At 36.9% G+C, this 22,356-nt stretch overlaps 1 protein-coding gene across 1 annotated transcript; it reads left to right on the plus strand.

Moving 5' to 3' along the window:
- Positions 1-1,694: 1,694 nt before the first annotated feature.
- Positions 1,695-19,122, plus strand: LOC137402559 (E3 ubiquitin-protein ligase SH3RF1-like). The gene is made up of 6 exons (XM_068089062.1): positions 1,695-1,850; positions 2,627-2,735; positions 4,803-5,012; positions 7,836-7,936; positions 17,576-17,683; positions 19,102-19,122. The coding sequence occupies exons 1-6, from the start codon at positions 1,695-1,697 to the stop codon at positions 19,120-19,122; spliced, it is 705 nt and encodes a 234-aa protein (XP_067945163.1).
- The last annotated feature ends 3,234 nt before the right edge of the window (positions 19,123-22,356 follow it).

A 22,356-nucleotide genomic window follows, 5' to 3' on the forward strand; every position in this document is an offset into this window, starting at 1 on the left:
GAGTCTATATCAGCTCGTCTTGGGTGAATTAATTTTTCAAAAATATGAAAATTTTGAAACTTTATTGAAAGGAAATTTTTTTGCTACACTATAGTTGTATGATAGGTTTGTATCATATAACAAGGCATTGTACAAACAGTTTTACACCCTTTGTGCCTATTTGAGCTATTTAAACTACCCTTACACATGTAAATTTTTAAGAAATTTGAAAAATTTGATTGTTGTTGCGATAATGTTATATTGTTGAATAATACATATCCTGTATTTATATTACAAATAAAGCATTTTACAAGTAGAACCACACTTTGTAATGCATATTAGCCACTGTTTAGACTTAGTCCATAGCACATATCCATAGTCCATACAGTCTATTTGTGGTCTATAGTCAATATTGTCTAATTGTGATAAGTGATAACAGAAACATCGTCATTACTAGACTCATCACTTATATCAAAATCCATTAGATTGACATCAGAAAAAATTTGAGTCATTGTCTGAGTCATCAACTATAGAATCTGCCAAAACAAACTGGGCCTTTCGAGTTGATCTAGCAGGTCGTTGGGAAGATGAAGCCATGATTATAAAATGTTTTTGTGTTCTCAAAAGATCAATGCTTGGATCTCACTAAGTAAAAAAGGCACAAAGAAAGGGCATCGACAACGATCGCAAAGCATAAAAATCATTTCGGGGGAAAAAGGCTTAGTATCTTACTGAGTAAAAAAACCTATCGATATTGATAACGATCGCCCAAAACGAGTTGAAATGAAAAGATACATGTCTAAAATGTAGTTATTCAAGTCCTCACATGTGTTCTTTTACTTTAAAAGTATTTAATTTGATAGAAAGACGAACACAGACCAATAGCAAGTTCTTTTGTTCACATAAAAGCATAAAATGCGATTCGGGGAAAAAGGCTTAGTATCTTACTGAGTAAAAAAAAACATTGAAGGACGTTTGATAACGATCGCCCCAAAACAAGTTAAAATGAGAAGATACATGTCTAAAATGTAGTTATTCAAGTCGTCACATGTGTTCTTTTACTGTATAAAGTATTTAATTGAATAGAAAAATGAACACAGACTAGTAGTAAGTCTTAATACGTAGTGCGTACGATATCGACATTAATGTCGCACCACCCACTAGGATCGATATCGCAAAACGACATTAATGTCGCACCACCTGTAAAAGGGTTAACTCTCAAGAAGAGCGGGACAAAAAATGTTCTATTTAATTATATCGCCTGTAACTTTTGTTTTTATGACAAATATATGACAAATAGAAAATATTTCACCACAGGGTTGAATATGTAAACCGTGCCCATAATGAAAGGGTTGTCAGTTATCTGAGTGGGATGAGTTCTACAAAGCTGTAATATAAACAGTTCTCATTTGTAATTGACTACAAGCTGTTCCATGAAGAAATTGCCTTTTAAAATATATTTTTTCCGTCACACGCACTCAAACGAAACATAAACACTACCCACTATTTTCTTTCAACTGCACGAAAAGCTGGTAATCAAAAAGATACTTCTACCGCAGCAACGACTTATTACGTATCACCTCATTTCCTCTTTTCATCGGCTCAGTTATAACAATGCTCCAAAATCATTTTAACATTACAGAAAGCGACACTACATGTAAATGATTTCAAAACTTGCCATGTGAGAGACGGTGCATCCAACCTGCTGACAGAAAATGGAGGTATCTCTTCTTGAGCTGCTTAAATGCGTTGTCTGTCTGGAGCACGTGGAACAACTCCGAGTGCTGCCATGTCAGCATACAATATGCTTGTCGTGTGTGACACAGCTTACAGTTAGAGAAGGCAGGTTCAAGTGCCCGACTTGCAACAAGGTACACAGGCTATTTAGTCATGTTCACTCTATGTCCATGCTTTTACAGCCTGTGCTTTTATGTGATATTTAGCTTAATGTTTCTTATTATGTGTTAATTCAGGTCATCAGTGCTATAGTAGATGCTAACTGTTAATTGCTCACATGTTAATAGAATTTACATTTTAATGTAAATATTACAAGAGAGGGCGACTCCTAATTGTTATACACCATTTAAGTAGGTACATTGTATTTGTATGGCGTGTGTATGGCGTCAAGATATCGAATATGTACTCATCAAAGTTGTAGAAAAATTGTGGTAGTTTTTGCTGTGATTGGGATGATGTCATAGAGCAGTAGGCGATCATATCTCTCTATATCAGCGTTTCCCTACTAGATTTCGTCTAACACCCTACGACTGACGGGGCAACCTCCGTACCCCCTTGTTTTGATTAAAACAAAAAGGCTCCATGGAAAGCTTTCCATGTTATTGGAAAGTCTAACGTTTGCACATGACAACAACATATAAGATCTTTCAGCATAACTAATTGTTGCACTAACAGACAGTAAGTTATTTTTATAATTGCTATTGATGCAAACAGAAGCAACGCTCAATATTATCTCACACATGGGATGTCTTGATACTATTCATATCATCCTTCTGGTCTCACACTGTAGTGACAGTTGGCACTAAATACCAGAGCAACTAGTATGCAATGTACTGTTTACAAATTTTTTCATCCTAATCCTAGAAACTGCTTACAGCTCAACAGATAATGTATAGTTTTATGTTTGCAGGAGCACACAATTCCAAATGGAGGTTTTGACCAGCTTCCTGTAAGCTTGGTGACAAAGCAAATAGCAGATATCTTAAAGAAAGAAAAAGAAGTGAAAAGAAAGGCTGCAGGTATGTAATTTTATGTATGTATCCTGACATATTTATTTTATGTTAAATTATATCATTTAATATTCAGGATTCCAAGGCTGCTCACCGATAACTGCCCAAACATGTGCGCTGACTTTGACATCCACACTCCTGCTAATAGTATAGAGTGGATATTATAAATGACTCGTTGCTGCTACTAGGTTACGTATAGATTCTTTGTGTTGGTCATCAGCCTGCTTAACGCTTTGAATTCTAATCTACTATATATATAATTATCAAAGTTTGTGTGTACTTCAATTTGTCCAACTATAGCTCATTTAAGAATGAAATATCCGTTTCATGCTGGATTTTATCTCGGAATGTTTTGCTCGCCCAGCAAATAATTTACCAATTAAGCTACACAAGATCAAGGGATTTATTGGGCGATATATGTCACTATGTGGGTGAAAATACGCATACCGCTTTGCGCAAGTCATTTTATGCTTGCTCTCAAGGCTCTTATTAGTAAGTTTACTAATAAGTTCATTAGCTAGCTTCAAATTAGTCTTTGGCAATGTGTCGGGCTAATGGCAAGTGGCAGGCCACTACATTACCTGTCACTGTTTATAAGTTGATTTTTTATACCCATGCAACGCCGGACATTCCACTAATTTTGTACACACAAGCAGGTCTCCTGATCCAATATTAATAAATTTCCTTGGACTGTGAAAGCAGTTCGAACTAATATTACTTCAAAGCTCCAATCTTTAAACTGAAGGAAAAAAACTAAATTAAATAGATTGATTTTTTTCCCACTCTTTCAATGAAGGAATGCTTCAAAGATTGACTTGCAACGAAATTCACACTACAGTTATTTGATATAAAAAGATTCACCATGTCTTACTCTGCTGTGTTGTAGGTGCAAAATATGTGGAAATGTGATTACAAGCTTTTAAAAGCTAAAAAATGAACAGTTAATCGCAGCCATCACGAAACCGCCATAGTTTGGAATCTCTTTATTTAGGTGATGTACTCAAACATTGTGGTTATTGTTTTGACACGATGTTATCACGTTAAATTTAAGGCCAATAAAACGCTCAATATAAAATGTTTTGTTGCACTAGTTTATGACAAACACTTCCGGGGTCTACTGAAAAGCCCTTATCAAATATAGATGCTCGCTACTTTACAGTTTCATTTCAGCCTGGTCTAATCATCTAGTCGTAATCTGATCATGTGACCCATACTTCCTGTCAAATAGCGCGAACAATATCTGCAGCATTTTTTGACTATCACAGGTAACCAAGAGACTCGTCATATTTATCAGAGGATGATATGCACTCCTTCAAGTTTAGGTTAAAAAATTGAATGAATTTTTACGGTAGGTTTTGAGATAGTGATCAAAGCATTGCCCAAAGCGCCATTATTACAATGATGGTGAAACAGGTGCGTAAAGACAACAGACATGATTTTATTGAATGCGTGAAATATATTTGTGAAAATATTCCGACAAATGAGGTTGCATGTAAATGTAAAAAGAAGCCATCGTGTTCAACTACGTCCCATTTGAGCCGTTTTGGAAAGGATTCAAAGGGATTCAAATCTGTGATTACCTGTTAGTTTGAGTTTCTAAGAGCTTGTAATCACGTTTCCACATGTTTTGCACCTACAACACAGCAAAGTAAGACATGGTGAATCTTTTTATATCAAATAACTGTAATGGGAATTTTGTTGCAAGTCAACCTTCAAGTAGCCTCAAACTACCAAATGTAGTTTATTCACTGTCGCAATATGTAATGAACTGTTGCCTTCAAAACCTAGTTTGTATAACCACTAGTTATGGCTATTTAATGAATAGCTAAACAAAGCATTTATTTATTAGATACGTATATAGCGCAAAGTTAGCTTTACCTAAGCTTTTCTATTCTAGCAATATATCAACATTTTCATATCCTGGCAACAGGTAAGCAGGTTAATCGTTAGTAAATTATTTGTTTTAACCCTAGTTGTTACATTCTACTCATTACATGATTGCTGCAACACAGATTCGTTGTGTTAGCTCTGATATCGATATAGCTGGTCTACTGATTGTGCTTCTATCTATCTCAGCAGCTCACAAGGAAACAAAACTTTCATCACAAACCAATCCCGTGTCAGCTTTAACTTCCGGAGGCGGATTTGGTTTTGTGCCCATTAAAAACCAGTCTGGCACTTCTACTAGTCAAAGTGCCTCATCATCAGCGACTGCACCAGATGTAAGACCTAAGAAGCCATCAGCAAAAATGACTAACAAAGGGAATGGTAAAAAAGTTGATGGAAGTAAGTATGCACTAACTTACCACCCCCTCTAAACTTTGAGAACTGTAAGTGTGCACTAACTACCCCCTCTAAACTTTGAGAACTGTAAGTATGCACTAACTACCCCCTCTAAATTTTTAGAACTGTAAGTATGCACTAACTACCCCCTCTAAACTTTGAGAACTGTAAGTATGCACTAACTACCCTTCTAAACTTTGAGAACTGTAAGTATGCACTAACTACCCCTCTAAACTTTGAGAACTGTAAGTGGGCACTAACTACCCCCTCTAAACTTTGAGAACTGTAAGTATGCACTAACTACCCCCTCTAAACTTTAAGAACTGTAAGTATGCACTAACTAACTACCCCCTCTAAACTTTGAGAACTGGCGGGCGGTTTTTAGGCATTCGCATAGTTTCGTTTACAAATACTGTTTCTAAGTAACAAAGCGAACCAATCAGATTAGTTCTTACATAAAGCGTTACACCGAAAATTTTAAATCCAATTTTAGCATTTTTGAATATCTTTACCAACTTCCTTTATTATTCTAACAATTTTAGTGGGATGAATTGTAGTAAAAAAATGGTATGAATGTTGGTATGTGATCCTAATGATGCAGACGAAAATTTAAGTGAGACAAATGAGAACTATAATTTTGCTGATGACTTTGACTTGTAAACAAATCGTTTGAACGTGTTTGCGATGGATATGATGATACTGCAAGCATTTTCAGAATTGGTTAATTTTGTATGAATTTCGACAGTTTTAGCTCAAAAAATTGTGAACAGATTTTTCATTCGATGAAATTTGCTTTGTGTTGTTGAAATATTTTTTCAATGTTTCATCAAATATCATTAAATTAAGAGCAGATTTAGACATATTTAATAAATGTTTCAAAATGTCCTACTTTTTGGTAAATTGCTTAAGAATACTGGAACACACTAATGAGGATGGTCAGGGCTCAAAGGGTTAAACATGGAGTCTTTTATTGACCTTTCATTTTATGGGATAACATGACGTGTCAAAACGATAACCATATTGAGTTGAGTATATCGTTGAAATAAAGGGATTCCAAACTACGCCGTTTTCTAATGGCTGCGATTAACTGTTTGTTTTTGAGCTTTTAATAGCTTGTGATCACATATTTTGCACCTACAATACAGCAGAGTAATACATGGTGAATCTTTTGATACCAACTAACTGTAATGTGAATTTTGTTGCAAGTCAACCTTTAAAATGATTAGAACAAAATCTGACAATCGGCGATAAAAAGCTGTTTACAATTCCAATAGTCCATCATATTGCAGATACAATACATTAACTAATATAGCTAATATAGCTATTGATAGCAAATGATAAGCTAATGATAGCTAATGATAGATTTGATAGCATCTGAAACCAAATGTGTCATATTCTAATAAAATTAGAGAATGTGTAGACTTGTAAACTGATTTCTTTCATCACCCTGTTTTCCTTAAGCCTCATCGACGGTTTGGTTATGAGATTGTGTTGGACCAACATAATAAACTCCATAGAAAGATGTTGGTTGTCATTCAGTTGAAGTTTAGCCATTGTAACATTCTTAGTGTCAAGGATGTATTGTAAGGTCTCAGTCTCTCCATGGAAGAAAGCCGATATAAAAAACATGAGTTATTTTAATATTTCTCTCACGGCGTCATGTTTACCACTCCAGCAAGTGAAAGTTGGCCCAAGATCTAAAGTGACCTTATTTTGAACGCAATGTTCATCAATGTTATACCGATTGACCCAGTTTATTGACCCAATTCAGTAGAAGGACGGGACTGCGGTACAGTGACATAGACTTTTTTTCAGTGTGCTGAAGTGTTGACATCCGTAAAGGATTCAAATCCTCAGCGCCTCATCAAGTTTATGAGTCTGAATTGACAGTCAAAACTTCGACACGAAAGGTTAACTAGTATTCAGATTTTTTTTCTGTCAAACTGTCATATGTAGGAGCCAAAACCCAGCAATATATGTCACCTCAAGCCTGAAACTTAGCAATATATGTCACCTACAACCTGAAACTTAGCAATATATGTCACCTACAACCTGAAACTTAGCAATATATGTCACCTACAGCCTGAAACTTAGCAATATATGTCACCTACAGCCTGAAACTTAGCAATATATGTCACCTACAACCTGAAACTTAGCATTATATGTCACCTACAGCCTGAAACTTAGCGATATATGTCACCTACAACCTGAAACTTAGCAATATATGTCACCTACAGCCTGAAACTTAGCAATATATGTCACCTACAGCCTGAAACTTAGCAATATATGTCACCTACAACCTGAAACTTAGCAATATATGTCACCTACAACCTGAAACTTAGCAATATATGTCACCTACAGCCTTAAACTTAGCAATATATGTCACCTACAACCTGAAACTTAGCAATATATGTCACCTACAGCCTGAAACTTAGCAATATATGTCACCTACAACCTGAAACTTAGCAATATATGTCACCTACAACCTGAAACTTAGCAATATATGTCACCTACAACCTGAAACTTAGCAATATATGTCACCTACAACCTGAAACTTAGCAATATATGTCACCTACAACCTGAAACTTCGCAATATATGTCACCTACAACCTGAAACTTAGCAATATAGATCACCTACAATCTGAAACATGCATCGTAGAGAGCTAGATATAAAATAACCAATTTATATGCAAGAAATTTTATCGCTGGTAAAATGCTCAGATCAATCGAAGCTGTGATTATGACGTCTACAGTTGCAAAAAGACCGACAGAATAAAGACACATGAATACTCTATAAAGCTGTGAAATATAACATTTTCTCTACAGAAGAGTCTCTGCCTAAAAAGGAGGAAGTAGAGAGACTAAGAAGAGCACTCGAAGCAGCTCACGAACAAGCAGAAGAATTCTTCATAAAGGCCACTTTCCAGGTATTCGTCTCTACATGTATTTCCTCTCGTTGTTTTTATTTCAATGTTGTTTCTAGTATAATTTAAAAATATTTTTTGATGCTGACATTTTCCAAAGAAAGCTCAATCACAAAAATATTAAATAAAAAGTCAGTTCAACTTTTTGGTAACACTTTAAACCTTGAATTTAATTGATTCAATCCTCAAGTAACTGCTGAGAAAATTTTAAAAAATTCACTTACCGTAAAACCTCTATTTGAACCTCTATTTGCATTTATGCTAAATGCAAATAGCATAAATGCAAATAAAGGTTAACTTTTACAGAGCATAACTTTTACGCGTTGCATTTATGCTAAATGCATCACGTAAAAGTTTTGTTCTGCCAAAATTTGTTAAAACGCCAATATTGATTAGTTCAGCTGTGCAAAAAAAGAGTTGCGGTCAGAAGACATTGTGAAAGGTATTAGACAACCAGAACAAGTTTGTTCCATCAGAAGCAACAATCAGAACGCAGCTATCCCGGCAAACGATGCAAATATTTTTGTTTTAAAGACGTTAATTTTTGTTTCTGCATGTAATATAAGTATGGTTCGTTTATGTCACTTGTTTATGAATATATGTATATTTGTATCATTTGATAGATTATCATTATATAACTAACTAGCTGCATTACCCGCTTACAGGAACAGATTCACGTGCAGCATAAGGTTTATTGAGAGTTGTCTTTCATACTGTAAAACAACTCCAAATATGCAGTCTACTGAAATTGTTGCCCTGATTTATTATGATGTAAATTGTCTACTGAAATTGTTGCCCTGAATATACACATATACATGTCAATAATGTTGGGGAAAACAATGGAAATCTGCAATGTGTTTTACAGCTAGATGCGTGTAAAATCAAGTAAATATTCTAGATTTATGTGTCTAGATTCATGCATCCGTTCATACCCATCTATATTTGCAGTTGACAATCGCGCACTTCTGCCGCCGAGCCCCCGCCTTGGCTTACCAGTCTTTACCCGCCGAGCAGTTGACCATCGGGCTCTTGCACTCGCCTCGCAATCAGTTGCTTCGCACTCGCAATCAATTGGCCCGCACCCGCCTCGCATTCAATTGCCTTGCACTCGCCTCGCAATCAATCGCCTCACAATAAATTGCCTCGCAATCAATTGTCTCGCAATCAATTGCCTTGCACTCGCCTTGCAATCAATCGCCTCGCACTCGCCAACTCATTCATCTGGAAAGCCGCGCCTGGATACTCTCGCTGCACTCAGGGCGAAAAAGGTCTCCCGCGCATCCCCGAGTGATGCCACGGCCCCAAACCGCTAGCTGCATTACCCGTCCACGAGAACAGATTCATGTACAGCAAGAGGTTTATCGAGAGTTATCTTTCATACTGTAAAACAACTCCAAATATGCAGTTTACTGAAATTTTTTGCTCTAATCACACTATGCATGCACATATGCAGTCATATATGTCAATAATGTTCTGGAGAACAATGGAAATCTGCAACACGTTTTACAGCTAGTCTACAATGCATCAGTCTCAAACCACTCAAAACGGAGTTGCCCTATTTGTGTACAGAGAACTGATAATGAAATTGACATTGCTAGGCAAACTGAAGTTTTTCAAACTGGCAGTATTGAAAAGTTTTGCATCTTTTAAAAAGTTATACAAAATACTTTGGTATCGCCAGCATTTATTGAATGGAGACTTCTACATGCTTAAAACACTAATCATAGCTCACCAGTTTTTCGTCTATAGCCTGTATTTTGACATGGTATATACAAACAGTAATGAGGTTGTGTTGATAAAATTTATATGTATAACAGCACAGACAGTATGATGCCAAGGCAGATACAGCATTAGCACCTTACAATAATAAAACATAGCGCCAACATGATAGCCTTTAGATGAGATACAATAAGAAAAACAAATGCATGAAAATATCTACTATATAAACGGCAATCGTTGTCTGTCTGTCCGCTTTATAGAGTACCGTACTTTTCGGACTATTAGCCGCTACTTTTATATAAAGGCGTGTCTATTCTGTGGTTTTTTTTCACCGCTAGGGCGCATTAACGGGAATCTCCGGTTAGTACACGCCTCTATTATAATACGTAACCCGCTATTCATCGTAGGAATGGACAATAAATACTGATATGCTAATAGTATGAGTTGTCTTCTCGATATATTGAGTCACCGATAACTCCCAAATATGAGCAGTATAAATAAATTATATGGCGGTCTTTTTTTTCGATTCGATCGTACGAAGCAAACTTAATTAATATGAGTAAGTAATAAAATTAAATTAGTAGTAAATATTAGTAGTGAATTAAATAAAATTTACTACTCTTTAAATAAATTAATGAGTAGTAAATTACATCTAATTAATATTTACTGCCAACGTGTACCGGGAAGGTCATGTGAACATTTGTTTCTTGCAACCACTAGAAAAACGCTGTTCTTTATCTACTATATAAACGGCAATCATTGTCTGTCTGTTTGATTGAGTGTCCGCCTTATAGAGCGGTCTTTCCTTTTATCGTCGTACGAATTTCGGGTCGTACGAAGCGAACTGAATTAATATGTGTAGTAACAGTAAATAAATTATAGAGCGGTCTTTCTTTTTCCATTCGGTCGAACGAAGCCAACCGAACTAATATCAATACTAAATATCGTAATTTCGTAATATGGACTATTAGCCGCTACTTTTCTCTGACGATTTGAGCCAAGCGGCTTATATAAAGGTGTGGCGATTCTGTTGTTTTTCTTTCACCGCTCGGGCGCATTAACCGAAATCCCCGGTTAGCGCGCTTTTTAAACAACAAATTTTCTGCCGTGTTAAAAAGCGCCTTCCTGAGTTCTGCGGCCTATACAAAGGTGTCTATACAGCTATACAAATGTACTATTTATTAAATAAAATAAATTAACGAGTAGTTATTTACATGCAATTAATATTTACTGCCAACGTGTACCGAGAAGGTCACGTAAACGTTTGTTTCTTGGAGCCACTGGAAAAACGCATTTCTCACCTACTAAATTTCCACATCAAAAAGGTAAGTGTTTCTTATACGATGTTGTATTGTATATGAATTGCCACATCTCCACTACTTAATAACGTTGGATTTGCCGCTGTTCGTGATAGTGGGTCATGTTCATTTCCTTCAGCAGCCGAGTTACTAATTTTTTTCCAGCTACGAGTAGGCCTACTGTAACTTACTATTACAGAACTTTCACGAGTACTCCGAGGGTTGCGATACGCTATTGTGAAAAGAAAGAGAGCAGCTGCTATCAACTTACTGTCACCCTGCATCAGCCATGACCAGCTATACGTCGCCTGCTCAAAAGTAGGCACACGCCGAAAACTGTTTCTTCATACGCCCGACAGAAAAACCAAAAATGTTGTCTATCCGCAAGTGTTGCGTTGAACTAAGGGAGAGAGAGGGAGAGAAAGGGAGAGAGAGGGGGGAGAAAGGGAGAGGGGGGAGAGAGGGAGAGGGGGGAAAGGGAGAGAGAGGGAGAGAAGGGGAGAGAGAGGGAGAGAGCGAGGAGGAGAGGGGGGAGAGAGAGGGAGGAAGAGGGAGAGAAAGGGAGAGGGGGGAGAGAGGGAGGAAGAGAAGGGGAGAGAGAGGGAGAGCGAGGAGGAGAAGGGGGGGGGGGAGAGAGAGAGAGGGAGAGAAAGAGGGAGAGAAAGAGGGGGAGAGAGGGGGAGAGGGGGGGGAGAGGGAGAGAGGGGGGAGAGGGAGAGAAAGAGGGAGAGGGGGAAGAGGGAGGGGAGAGAGAGAGGGGAGAGAGAGAGGGGAGAGACAGAGAGAGGGGAGAGAGGGGAAAGAGGGAGAGAGGGGAAAGAGGGAGAGAGGGGAAAGAGGGAGAAAAGGAGAGATGGAGAGAGGGAGATGTAACTGCATATTTGGAGTTGTTTTACAGTATGAAAGCCAACTCTCAATAAACCTTATGCTGCCCGTGAATCTGTTACTGTAGGCGGGTAATGCAGCTAGTATATATATATACTGAAAAATATGTTAGAAAATGCTGCATGCGGTATAGCAGAACACGAAGAACATATCATGACATAACAATAACACAATGTTAGTTCAACGCAACACTTGCGGATAGACAGTATTTTTTGTTTTTCTGTCGGGTGTATGAACAAACAGTTTTCGGCTTGTGCTTACCTTTGAGCAGGCGATGTACAGCTGGTCATGGTTAAAGCAGGGTGACAGTAAGTCGATACCAGCTGCTCTTTCTTTTCACCACCGCCTATCACAACCCTCGGAGTACTCGTGCAAGTTCTGTAGTAGCTGTAGTTCTGTGTACTCGTAGCTGAAAAAAAGTAAAAGTAACTCGGCTGCGGAAGGAAATGAACATGTTTACTATCACAAACAGTGGCAAATCCAACGTTTTTAACCCTTTCATTGAACTAGACTCATTTATGCATTTTCTATGGTCGACCGTGTAGACTCATTTTGCGATTTTACCAGCAATTGCTAGTAACTGAATTTTATTATTTGTTGATAACATAACCAACGGTCTTTAGGACTTTTAGGGTAGTGAGCGTGTTGTCCTAAGATTTCTCTATAAAATTAGCCTAAAGTTTAATTTTAAATCTTTCTTTGAGAATTTCCAACTTAAAAACGAAGATTTTTTGTGCAAGTTCATTAAATGCGTCCGAGTTAAAAAACAACTAACTACTTATGTTGATGATATTAAAGCCGATTGAGATTTTTGTGATTACACAGATAATTAAAATAGCAATAACAGCACTGACTCTGATGGTGGTAAAAGTAATGGTTTTGTAAGAATAAGGAACATTGTAGAGGATCGTTTTAGCTTTGTAGATTCACATCGCTTTATCAATGCACAAAGTATAGATACAATGAATTTTTTGCATAGCAGTGCTTTTTAACATGTTGGCAAAAGGAAATATATAACCAAAACAAGTGTTCTAGATGGAGTTTGAAATGGAAAAAAATATTGTATACATATGAAGCAGTATCGGCAAAATGGTTGGCAGTAGGCCGATAGCTAAATTTGTACATGGACGCAAGTGGAAGGGTTATGTATTGAAAGTGTGGCAATTCATAGACAATACAACATTGAATAAGAAGCACTTACCTTTTTGATGTGGAAATTTAGTAGGTGAAAACTGCGTTTTTTCTAGTAGCCGCAGGAAACAAACGTTTACGTGACCTTCTCAGTACACGTTGGCAGTAAATATTAATTGCATGTAAATAACTACTCATTAATTTATTTTATTTAATGAGTAGTACATTTGTATAGCTGTATAGACACTTTAGTATAGGCCGCAGAACTCAGAACGGTGCTTTTTAACACAGCAACAATTTTGCTGTTTAAAACAGAACAGTGTCGTTGGGCACTGTAAAGAGGCGTGCTAGCCGGAGATTTTGGTTAATGCGCCTTAGCGGTGAAAGAAAAACAACGGAATCGCCGCACCTTTATATAAGCCCCTTGGCTCAAATCATCAAACAAAAGTAGCGGCTAAAAGTTCGAAATTACGATATTTACTACTCATATTAATTCAGTTGGCCTCGTACGACTGTATGGAAAAAGAAAGACCGCTCTATAATATCAAAACAGTTCTCATATCAATGCAGTTTCCTTCGTACGACCGAAATTCGTACGACGAAAAAAGGAAAGACCGCTCTATAAGGTGGACACACACATACATACATACACAGACAATGATTGCCGTTTATATAGTAGATAAATATGCATGTTTATAGCATGTTATTTAATAGCATCCTTGCGGCTATCTTAACTCAGCTTACAATGGATTGATGCTCATAACTCCCCTTCTATTGCACATAAAAAGCTAGTTTTGGCTGCAAACTGTAGCAAACATATCAATGAGTGCAATGAGCTTTTTATGCAACATTGTTAAATATAGATACAAAATAAAAATATTTCTTCAAATTTAGAATAAAATAAAAATTGAAAATGCAACAAATTGCAAAGAACACAGGCTATAATATCATCGCAGAACAACTGCAAACAATAAATATCAACTGTTAGAGATATTTCTCGGTTTGTCGATGCATCTTCATTAAGAGATCTTTGACAAGTTGGAGTGAGTTAGCAGATTGATTGCATCCACAAAGTTTTATACTACCGAGGAAAAAGGCCCAAATATAGGCGACATTCGCTTTGCCCGTAAAAGAGCTTAATTTATCTTCTCAAAATTCTGATGAGTCATTTGAAAAATACAACGCCAGACTCTATTTGAACGCGACCTGCAATTGACTGCCCACTATAGAAGGAGGGTTGAAAAACAGAGCGCCATGGCGTTCAATTAGAGGTTTTACAGTATATAGTATATGCATGCATATATCGTAAAACCTCTAATTGAACGCCATGGCACTCTATTTTTCAACCCTTCTTTGATGGTGGCGGTCAATTAGAGGCAGTGTTCAAATAGAGGCTGGCAGTGTATTTTTTCAATGGCTCGTCAGAATTTTGGGAAGCTAAATTTAGCCCTATTACTAGCGAAGCGAATGTCACCTATATTTTGCTCTTTTTTTGATGGAGTGATATTAAATCTTTTGAATGCAATAAATCTGCTAACTTATTTCCAACTTGTCAAAAATCTCTTAATGAATATGCATCGACAAACCGAGAAATAATCAGGTGCTCAAATCACCAGAGTGCTCAAATCACAAAAGTGATGAGCTTTGCATAAAGGCTAATAGTGCCACACCTCTCACAGAGATCTTAACCAAACCGAACCAAAGTAAGGGAGCGTATACTCATGCTACAGACAGGCTATTGAAGCCTCATCAGTGCGGCTCAAAGCCGGCAAGGGAAATAACTCCCATTGTCAATGACAGTTGACTTCTGCCATGAAACAACCAAGTTGCCTTAGTTGATTTGTGGCAGGGATTTGTGGCATTGTTCTAGGACACCTGTAACAATACATATTGTGTTGTTACAATACAATATGTATATATATATATATATATATACCATATATGCATTAATTATGTATACTGTATATATAAATATATAGACAGACAAATAGATATATATATAGAGGTAGAAAATAAATATATATACATATAGATACAATACATATATATATGATGTATACAATGTATATATTTTGATACAATATATGTATAAGGTATACCATAAAACCTCTAATTGAAAGCCATGGCGCTCTATTTTTCAACCCTTCCTCGATAGTGGCGGTCAATTGGAGGCGGCGTTCAAATAGAGACTGGTGGTGTATTTTTCAAATGGCTCGTCAGATTTTTCGGAAGGCAAATTTAACACTATTACGGGCGAAACGAATGTCGCCTATATTTCGCTCTCTTTCTTCGGTGGTGCGATATTAAATCTTTTGGATGCAATAAATCTGCTAACTTACCTTTAACTTGTCAAAGATCTCTTAATAAATATGCATCGATGAACTAAAAAATATCTCTATTAGTTGATATCTATTGCTTGCAATTGACCTGCCCTGATATTATAGCCTGTGTTCTTCTTCGCAATTCGCTTGAGTTTTCATTTCATTCTAAATTTAAAGACATTTTTATTTTATATTTGTATTTGACATTGTTGAATAAAAGCTCATTGCACGCTTTGATATGTTTGCTACAGTTTACAGCCAAAACTAGCTTTTTATGTGCAATAGAAGTGGAGTTATGAGCATCGATCCATCGTAAGCTGATTTAGGATAGCTGCTAATCGCAAGGACGCTGTTAATTAAATAACATGCTATAAATCTGCCTATTTATAAATTATACAATAATAATACATCAAATGATACAAATATTTATATATATGAACAAGTGACATAAACGAATCAAGAAATGTTACATGCAGAAACAAAAATTAACGTTATAACACAAAAATATTTCTATCGTTTGCTCGGATAGCTGCCTCTGATTGTTGCTTTCGATAGAACAAACATCTTTTCGTTGTCCAATATCTTCCAGAATATCTTCTGACTTAAACTCTTCTTTTGCGCTGCTGAGCTAGTCAATATTATCTTCCAAACATTTTTAACATAGCTTTCACGTGCTGCATTTAGCACGAACGCAAAGCATTAAAGTTTGCTTAGTAAACTTGATGCAAAACTTGCGAACCGGATTTTATACGCATGTCCTTCGAAGTATTAGGACGTCGTTAAACAAGAAACTATTAGCCTGAGACAGTTAGTAGTTATTTTTATGGCGTTGCTTTCAAAGTTCATCTACCATCATAAATTTAAACTGTTTTTGTATATGTAGGCCTACATGTACTTCAAAGAAGCATGACCGGTGTTAAAAAAGGAACCACTATTAGCTTGAGACAGTGATTATTTATATAGTGTTGCTTTGAAAGTTCATCTATCATCGTAAATTTAAGCCGTTTTTATATGTAGGTTTCTTCGAGGTAGAAAGACCGTGTTAAACAGAGAACTACTACTAGCCTGAGACCATTATTGAGTATTTCTATGGTGTCCGCTTTCCAAGTTTTAACGAAAAAACAACTAAAATCTTTGGAATTGGATAATGGGAGAATTAATTGTTATTGATATAAATTATATAAACGATTCGTTATTAATGCGATTTTGCGGACACTTTTCTACTGATCAGTTGATATTATGGGCTCGTAAATATCAAATAATGTCAAAGTGGTGGTCAAATGGAGGTGGCGTTCAATTGGAGAGTGGTGGTCTATATTTCAACCCTTCTCTCAGGGTGACGGTCAATTGGAGGCGGTGTTCAAATAAAGGCGACGTTCAATTAGAGGTTTTACGGTATATATTGAGACAATATATATACAATATGAATATATATACATATTGTATTATACATATTGTATGTATATATGCAATCTTTGGCTGATCGAGTGTAAAGAGAATGTATAGGCCATTTTTACTGCCTATTCGAGATAATGCAACATACAGTTGTTCATTTTCATGCAAAAAACCAAGGTTTTAGTAGGTGAATGCCGACAGTTTTAGTGATTGACCTTGGCATTTGTTGATCGTAAAATGGAATCCGCCTGAGTCAAAGTCTAACCAACCGCTCTTCAGTAACTAGGTACTTTCCTAGGTGATTATTTAATCATATTGCCTTGCAAGTACACTTTACAGATTCCATAGCGCTATAGCAAACAATAATGATACAGATGAGATTCAATGAGAATCATGAACTAAACAGAGATATATTGCAAAATAATAGTTACAACATAATGGTACTAGCCTTTGGAAGGCTTCTTTAGAAAGCTAGCCTTAATGCAGACTACTGCAGGAACTGGGTAACTGTATCAGTGATTTTGGGCCGACAGCCCGCTAGCAACTGAGTCTCATCAGTGCATCAGAAAGTCAAATCAATAGTGGGATGTTTGTGAAGGCATTTAAATTGAAGCGGCACATTGAAAAATGACAAGATAAAAAATAGGCAATTTATAGAAGGTTTTAAAAAACTTTTAAAAAAGCAAATGCAAAAGGTAGTATCAATTAAAAAAACTATATGAATACATGTATATATAATATGTATATATATGTACATGTGTATATACAAAATGTATATACATGTACATGTATATATAATAATATGTACATGTATATATATAATGTGTATATATATATATATAATATGTATACAAAAAAGGTCTAAATATAGCCCATTCCTGTGCTGCTTGTAGGAGGAATTTCTAACTAAAATGCAGTCATGCAATGAAGAACAGGTGGAAGGAGAGAAGGATAAAATCCAAAAGTATCAAAAGGAAACAAGCAAGCTCTGCCATAACAAGGTAACCTCAGTGATAATAAGGTATACACTGTCATAATAAGGTATACTCTGTCATAATAAGGTATACTCTGTTATAATAAGGTATACTCTGTCATAATAAGGTATACTCTGTTATAATAAGGTATACTCTGTCATAAGAAGGTATACACTGTCATAATAAGGTATACTCTGTTATAATAAGGTATACTCTGTTATAATAAGGTATACTCTGTCATAATAAGGTATACTTTGTTATAATAAGGTATAATCTGTCATAATAAGGTATACACTGTCATAATAAGGTATACTATGTCACAATAAGGTATACACTGTCATAATAAGGTAACCTCTGTTATAATAAGATATACTCTGTCATAATAAGTTATACTCTGTCATAATACGGTATACTCTGTCATAATAAGGCATACTCTGTCATAATAAGGTATACTTTGTCATAATAAGTTATACTCTGTCATAATAAAGTACAACGACCTGTAGCAAGATATTTTTGAAATGTGATTGGCATGTAAAATCAACAAACATATAGCATTTTGCTGTCATAAGGTATTTTTCTATTAAATCTTCTGACTTTAGACAGCATGAAAAATCACACTACCTAAAATGCTGATCACTACGTTATCATCGCAGGACATGTTTTAACATGGTAGGACACGTTTTATCATAGCAGGACATGTTTTATCATGGCAGGACATGTTTCATCGTAACAGGACATGTTTTATCACGGCAGGACATGTTTTATCACGGCAGGACATGTTTTATCACGGCAGGACATGTTTTATCACGGCAAGACATGTTTTATCACGACAGGACATGTTTTATCACGGCAGGACATGTTTTATCATGGCAGGACATGTTTTATCACGGCAGGACGTGTTTTATCACGGCAGGACGTGTTTTATCACGGCAGGATGTGTTTTATCACGGCAGGACATGTTTTATCACGGCAGGACATGTTTTATCACGGCAGGACATGTTTTATCATGGCAGGACATGTTTTATCACGGCAGGACATGTTTTATCACGGTAGGACATGTTTTATCACGGCAGGGCATGTTTTATCACGGCAGGACATGTTTTATCACGGCAGAACATGTTTTATCATGGCAGGACATGTTTAATCATGGCAGGAGATGTTTTGTATACGCTTTTGTTCAAGAATTTGTTCCATCGCTACTTTCACGCTCAGAGTGTTAAATTTTCAAAATCTTATTAGTAGGTGAAACTGATTGGTGAAGCAGTTTTCCGGTGTGGTTAGTCATTCTATACATAAGAGATGTTGGTTTTCACCTAGCATCTACCTAACAGTTTCAGTCAGGTTGAGGCATTGCCTGCAATATACTTGTGCTGTGGAAAGGTAGATGTCTTTATGAAACATTGTTGTAAACTTATTATATTTATGTCATTATTTGCTGTTTGCAGACCATAATAGTTAACATTTGAACCAATAACTGTTATATTGGTGGAAGTTACAGCTTTGTTTTCTTTTTTTTTAACATTGTATCAGTACTTGGGTCAATTTGTCTAGATGACAGTATAAAGGTAACTAGATACATAAATAACAGTATAAAAGTGACTAGATACATAGATAACAATATAACGGTAACTAGGTACATAGATAGCAGTATAAAGGTAAATAGGTGCATAGATAACAGTATAAAGGTAGCTAAGTACATAGAAAACAGTATAAAGGTAACTAGGTACATAGATAACAGTATAAAGGTAGCCAAGTACATAGAAAACAGTATAAAGGTAACTAGGTACATAGATAACAGTATAAAGGTAACTAGGTACATAGATAACAGTATAAAGGTGCCTGATTAGAAATTTTCCAAAGTTGTTTGCCTGTACGCAGTTGCCTAACAGTACTTTAGCTGAGTATATTTGTCCGTCTTCAGATGTGTAACAATCAGAAACTCGGCCTTTTAACCAGGCATTTCTTGTTGTTTGGTCATCTTTGATTAATACGATGTCACCTACTGCTATATTATATGTTGTCTTGTGAACCCACTTTTGATGAGAATGCAGTTGAGCTAAAAATATTCTGTTTTCCATCTTTTCCAGAATACATTAGCGATGTGTTGAACCGCACGTCAGCACTTGCGACTGTACATATCGGACTCATCAAAACTTCCAGGGGGCGATAGGGTAACATCAGATTTCATAGTCAAAAGCATATTAGGACTTATAGGCATGTATTCTTCAGTAACCACAGATAGTGGTCTGGAGTTTATGATGGCCATGACTTCGTACATGAAGGTGCGGAGGTGGCTTGTGTCAAGCCTATCACTATGAAACTTCAGAAGAGACTGAAGGACATTTCTAGCAGTTTGGATCATACGTTCCCAAACGCCACCCATGTGACTGGCACTGGGAGGATTGAGTTTAAACTCAAGCACGCTTTTTTCTGTTAAATCTTGAACAGCTCCAATAAAGTTGGTGTCCTGGTCACACCAGATTTTTCTAATAGGCCCGCAAATGGCTATAACGTTTCGAAGTCCGTTCACAAAGGCTGTTGTGCTCCTATCGTCCAAAACTTCAAGGTGCTCTGCTTGCGAGGCATGTTATCATGAGTCCATATCGTTTTAGCTCTGTCCTTCTGTCTTTGACCATAAATGGTCCAAAACAGTCGATCCCACAATAGCTGAAGGGAGGCGATTGGCTAGATCTTTCATGAGGAAGTGAGGTCATTTGGGGTGTTGGAGGTTTAGCTCGGTGGGATCGACAAGTAATACACTGGTGTATCAAAAAGGCTATTAGACTTCTGGCACCTATTATCCAGTAACCAGAAGATCTCATTTTGGCTAATGTAAAGCATTTTCCTTGATGGACCACTTGCTCATGAAGATGCTGAAGAAGAAGGCGAGTAAAATGCCCACTTTTGGGCAGTAGAATTGAATGTTTCTTAGAAAAACTGAAAGCTGTGCTGCGATTGAGGCGGCCTCCTATTCTCATTACTTCATTTTTATCCAGGGAAGGGTTCAGGTTGAAAACTGTACTCTTTGGATTTAGTGGCTGCTCTTTTGTCAGAGATTGCGCCTCTGAAAAATGCTCAGCTTGTATGCATTTAACTATGTACAGGAGTGGTGCGTTAATTAGCAGTTGAGTGCCCTTTAACTTGGCTACTCTATTGAGAAAGAATTTAGTGACTTTTATAGCTTTATTCCAACTAGAGAATCGCTGTAGTCGCTGATAGAAAGTTTGACTGAGACTAGAAATCGTTTGGACACTAAGGGATTTGACTTCAGGGTCATCAGGTTTTACTTTAGGTGTCAACTGATCAGGAATTTGCATAGGTTCCTTCCAGAGAAAATCCGGACCTGTAAGCCAGTTAGATTTTAACAGTTGAGTAATAGTCAGGCCTCTTGAAGCGTGATCGGCAGGTTTTGATCTGTAGGGACATAGCGCTAATTTTCAGGACTTGAATTGTCTCTCACCTGCTGAACTCTATTAGTCACATAGAGATGAAACTTTTTAGTTGTGTTTTTAATGTATCCAAGAACAATTTGAGAATCTGTCCAAAAGGTTTCTGCGGTATCAATTTCTAGCTCAGATTTAATAAATCTAGACACTTTAGCTGCATGCAGTTCCATGCGCGGAATGGTTATTGGCTTGATTGGTGCTACTCTGCTCTTGCTCATTACAAGTGAACAATATACTCGTCCTTGTGCATTTACTAGTCTGAGATATTTTTAACCTCACTGTAACCACGAGTACTTGCGTCACAGAGGTGATGTAGCTCAGCCTTAAAGATGTCGCCAAAGTCTGTCGGTTGATAACATCTTTGGATGCTTATGTTTGTTAAGTCTGGAATAGAAGCTTTCCATTCTTTCCATAGTGACAATAAATCACCTGTCATGGGATCATCCCAAGAAGCTAAACTTCTACACATATCCTGTAGAATGTTTTTGCCTATTAAAATATATGGCGAGAGAAATCCAAGAGGGTCAAAGATTGAGGCCACCGTAGATAGTACACCCCGTCAGATGTCCGGTTTTATAGCAGAGTCATGGTGAAAGGTAAAATTATCCTTTTCAGTGTCCCATAGAATACCAAGTGATCGCTCTTGGGGAAGCGGATCAGAAGATAGGTCAAGACTAGCAAGGGCACAGGCGCACTCACTTCTTGGAAGTTGTGACATCACTTCACGGCTGTTGGGCGCTATTTTGTGAAGTCTTAACTGGCGGGCAGCGCAGGTCATGTGTCTCATGAATAAGAAAAACTGCTTCAGCCTCATTGAAGCCACTTGTGAGACCGTCATCAACATAAAAGCTGCGGTGAACAAATTGAGGAGATGCAGAATGGCCAGACAATGATGAATTATATTGATCGGCGAGAAATCGAAGTCCATATGTTGCGCAAGTGGGGGAAAATCTAGCCCCGAAAAGATGCACTGTAATTTTGAAGGTAGCTAGATTTCCATCACAATCATACCAAATAAACCGTAAATAGTCTTGGTGCTCTGGTTTCACCTTGAATTGGCAAAACATCCGTTCTATCTCACCCATGAAGGCTACAGGGTTCAAACGAAATCTAAGAAGAATGCCTTGAAGATCATTCATGTGATCGGGTCCTTGTAGTAGAAAGTCATTTAAACTGACTCCTCCCACTTTAGCAACGCAATCAAACACAACACGAATACGGTCAGGCTTGCGAGGATGAAAGACATCGAAATGA

This window comes from Watersipora subatra, chromosome 8 (genome assembly GCF_963576615.1).
Source record: "Watersipora subatra chromosome 8, tzWatSuba1.1, whole genome shotgun sequence".
Lineage (NCBI taxonomy): Eukaryota > Metazoa > Bryozoa > Gymnolaemata > Cheilostomatida > Watersiporidae > Watersipora > Watersipora subatra.

What these genes read in the sequence shown, in the direction of transcription:
- LOC137402559 (XM_068089062.1), top strand. Translation starts at nt 1,695, where the DNA reads ATGGAGGTATCTCTTCTTGAGCTGCTTAAATGCGTTGTCTGTCTGGAG. An exon ending in AGTGAAAAGAAAGGCTGCAG is followed by an intron (nt 2,736 to 4,802) that starts GTATGTAATTTT and finishes TATCTATCTCAG; the next exon opens with CAGCTCACAAGGAAACAAAA. An exon ending in TGGTAAAAAAGTTGATGGAA is followed by an intron (nt 5,013 to 7,835) that starts GTAAGTATGCAC and finishes TTTTCTCTACAG; the next exon opens with AAGAGTCTCTGCCTAAAAAG.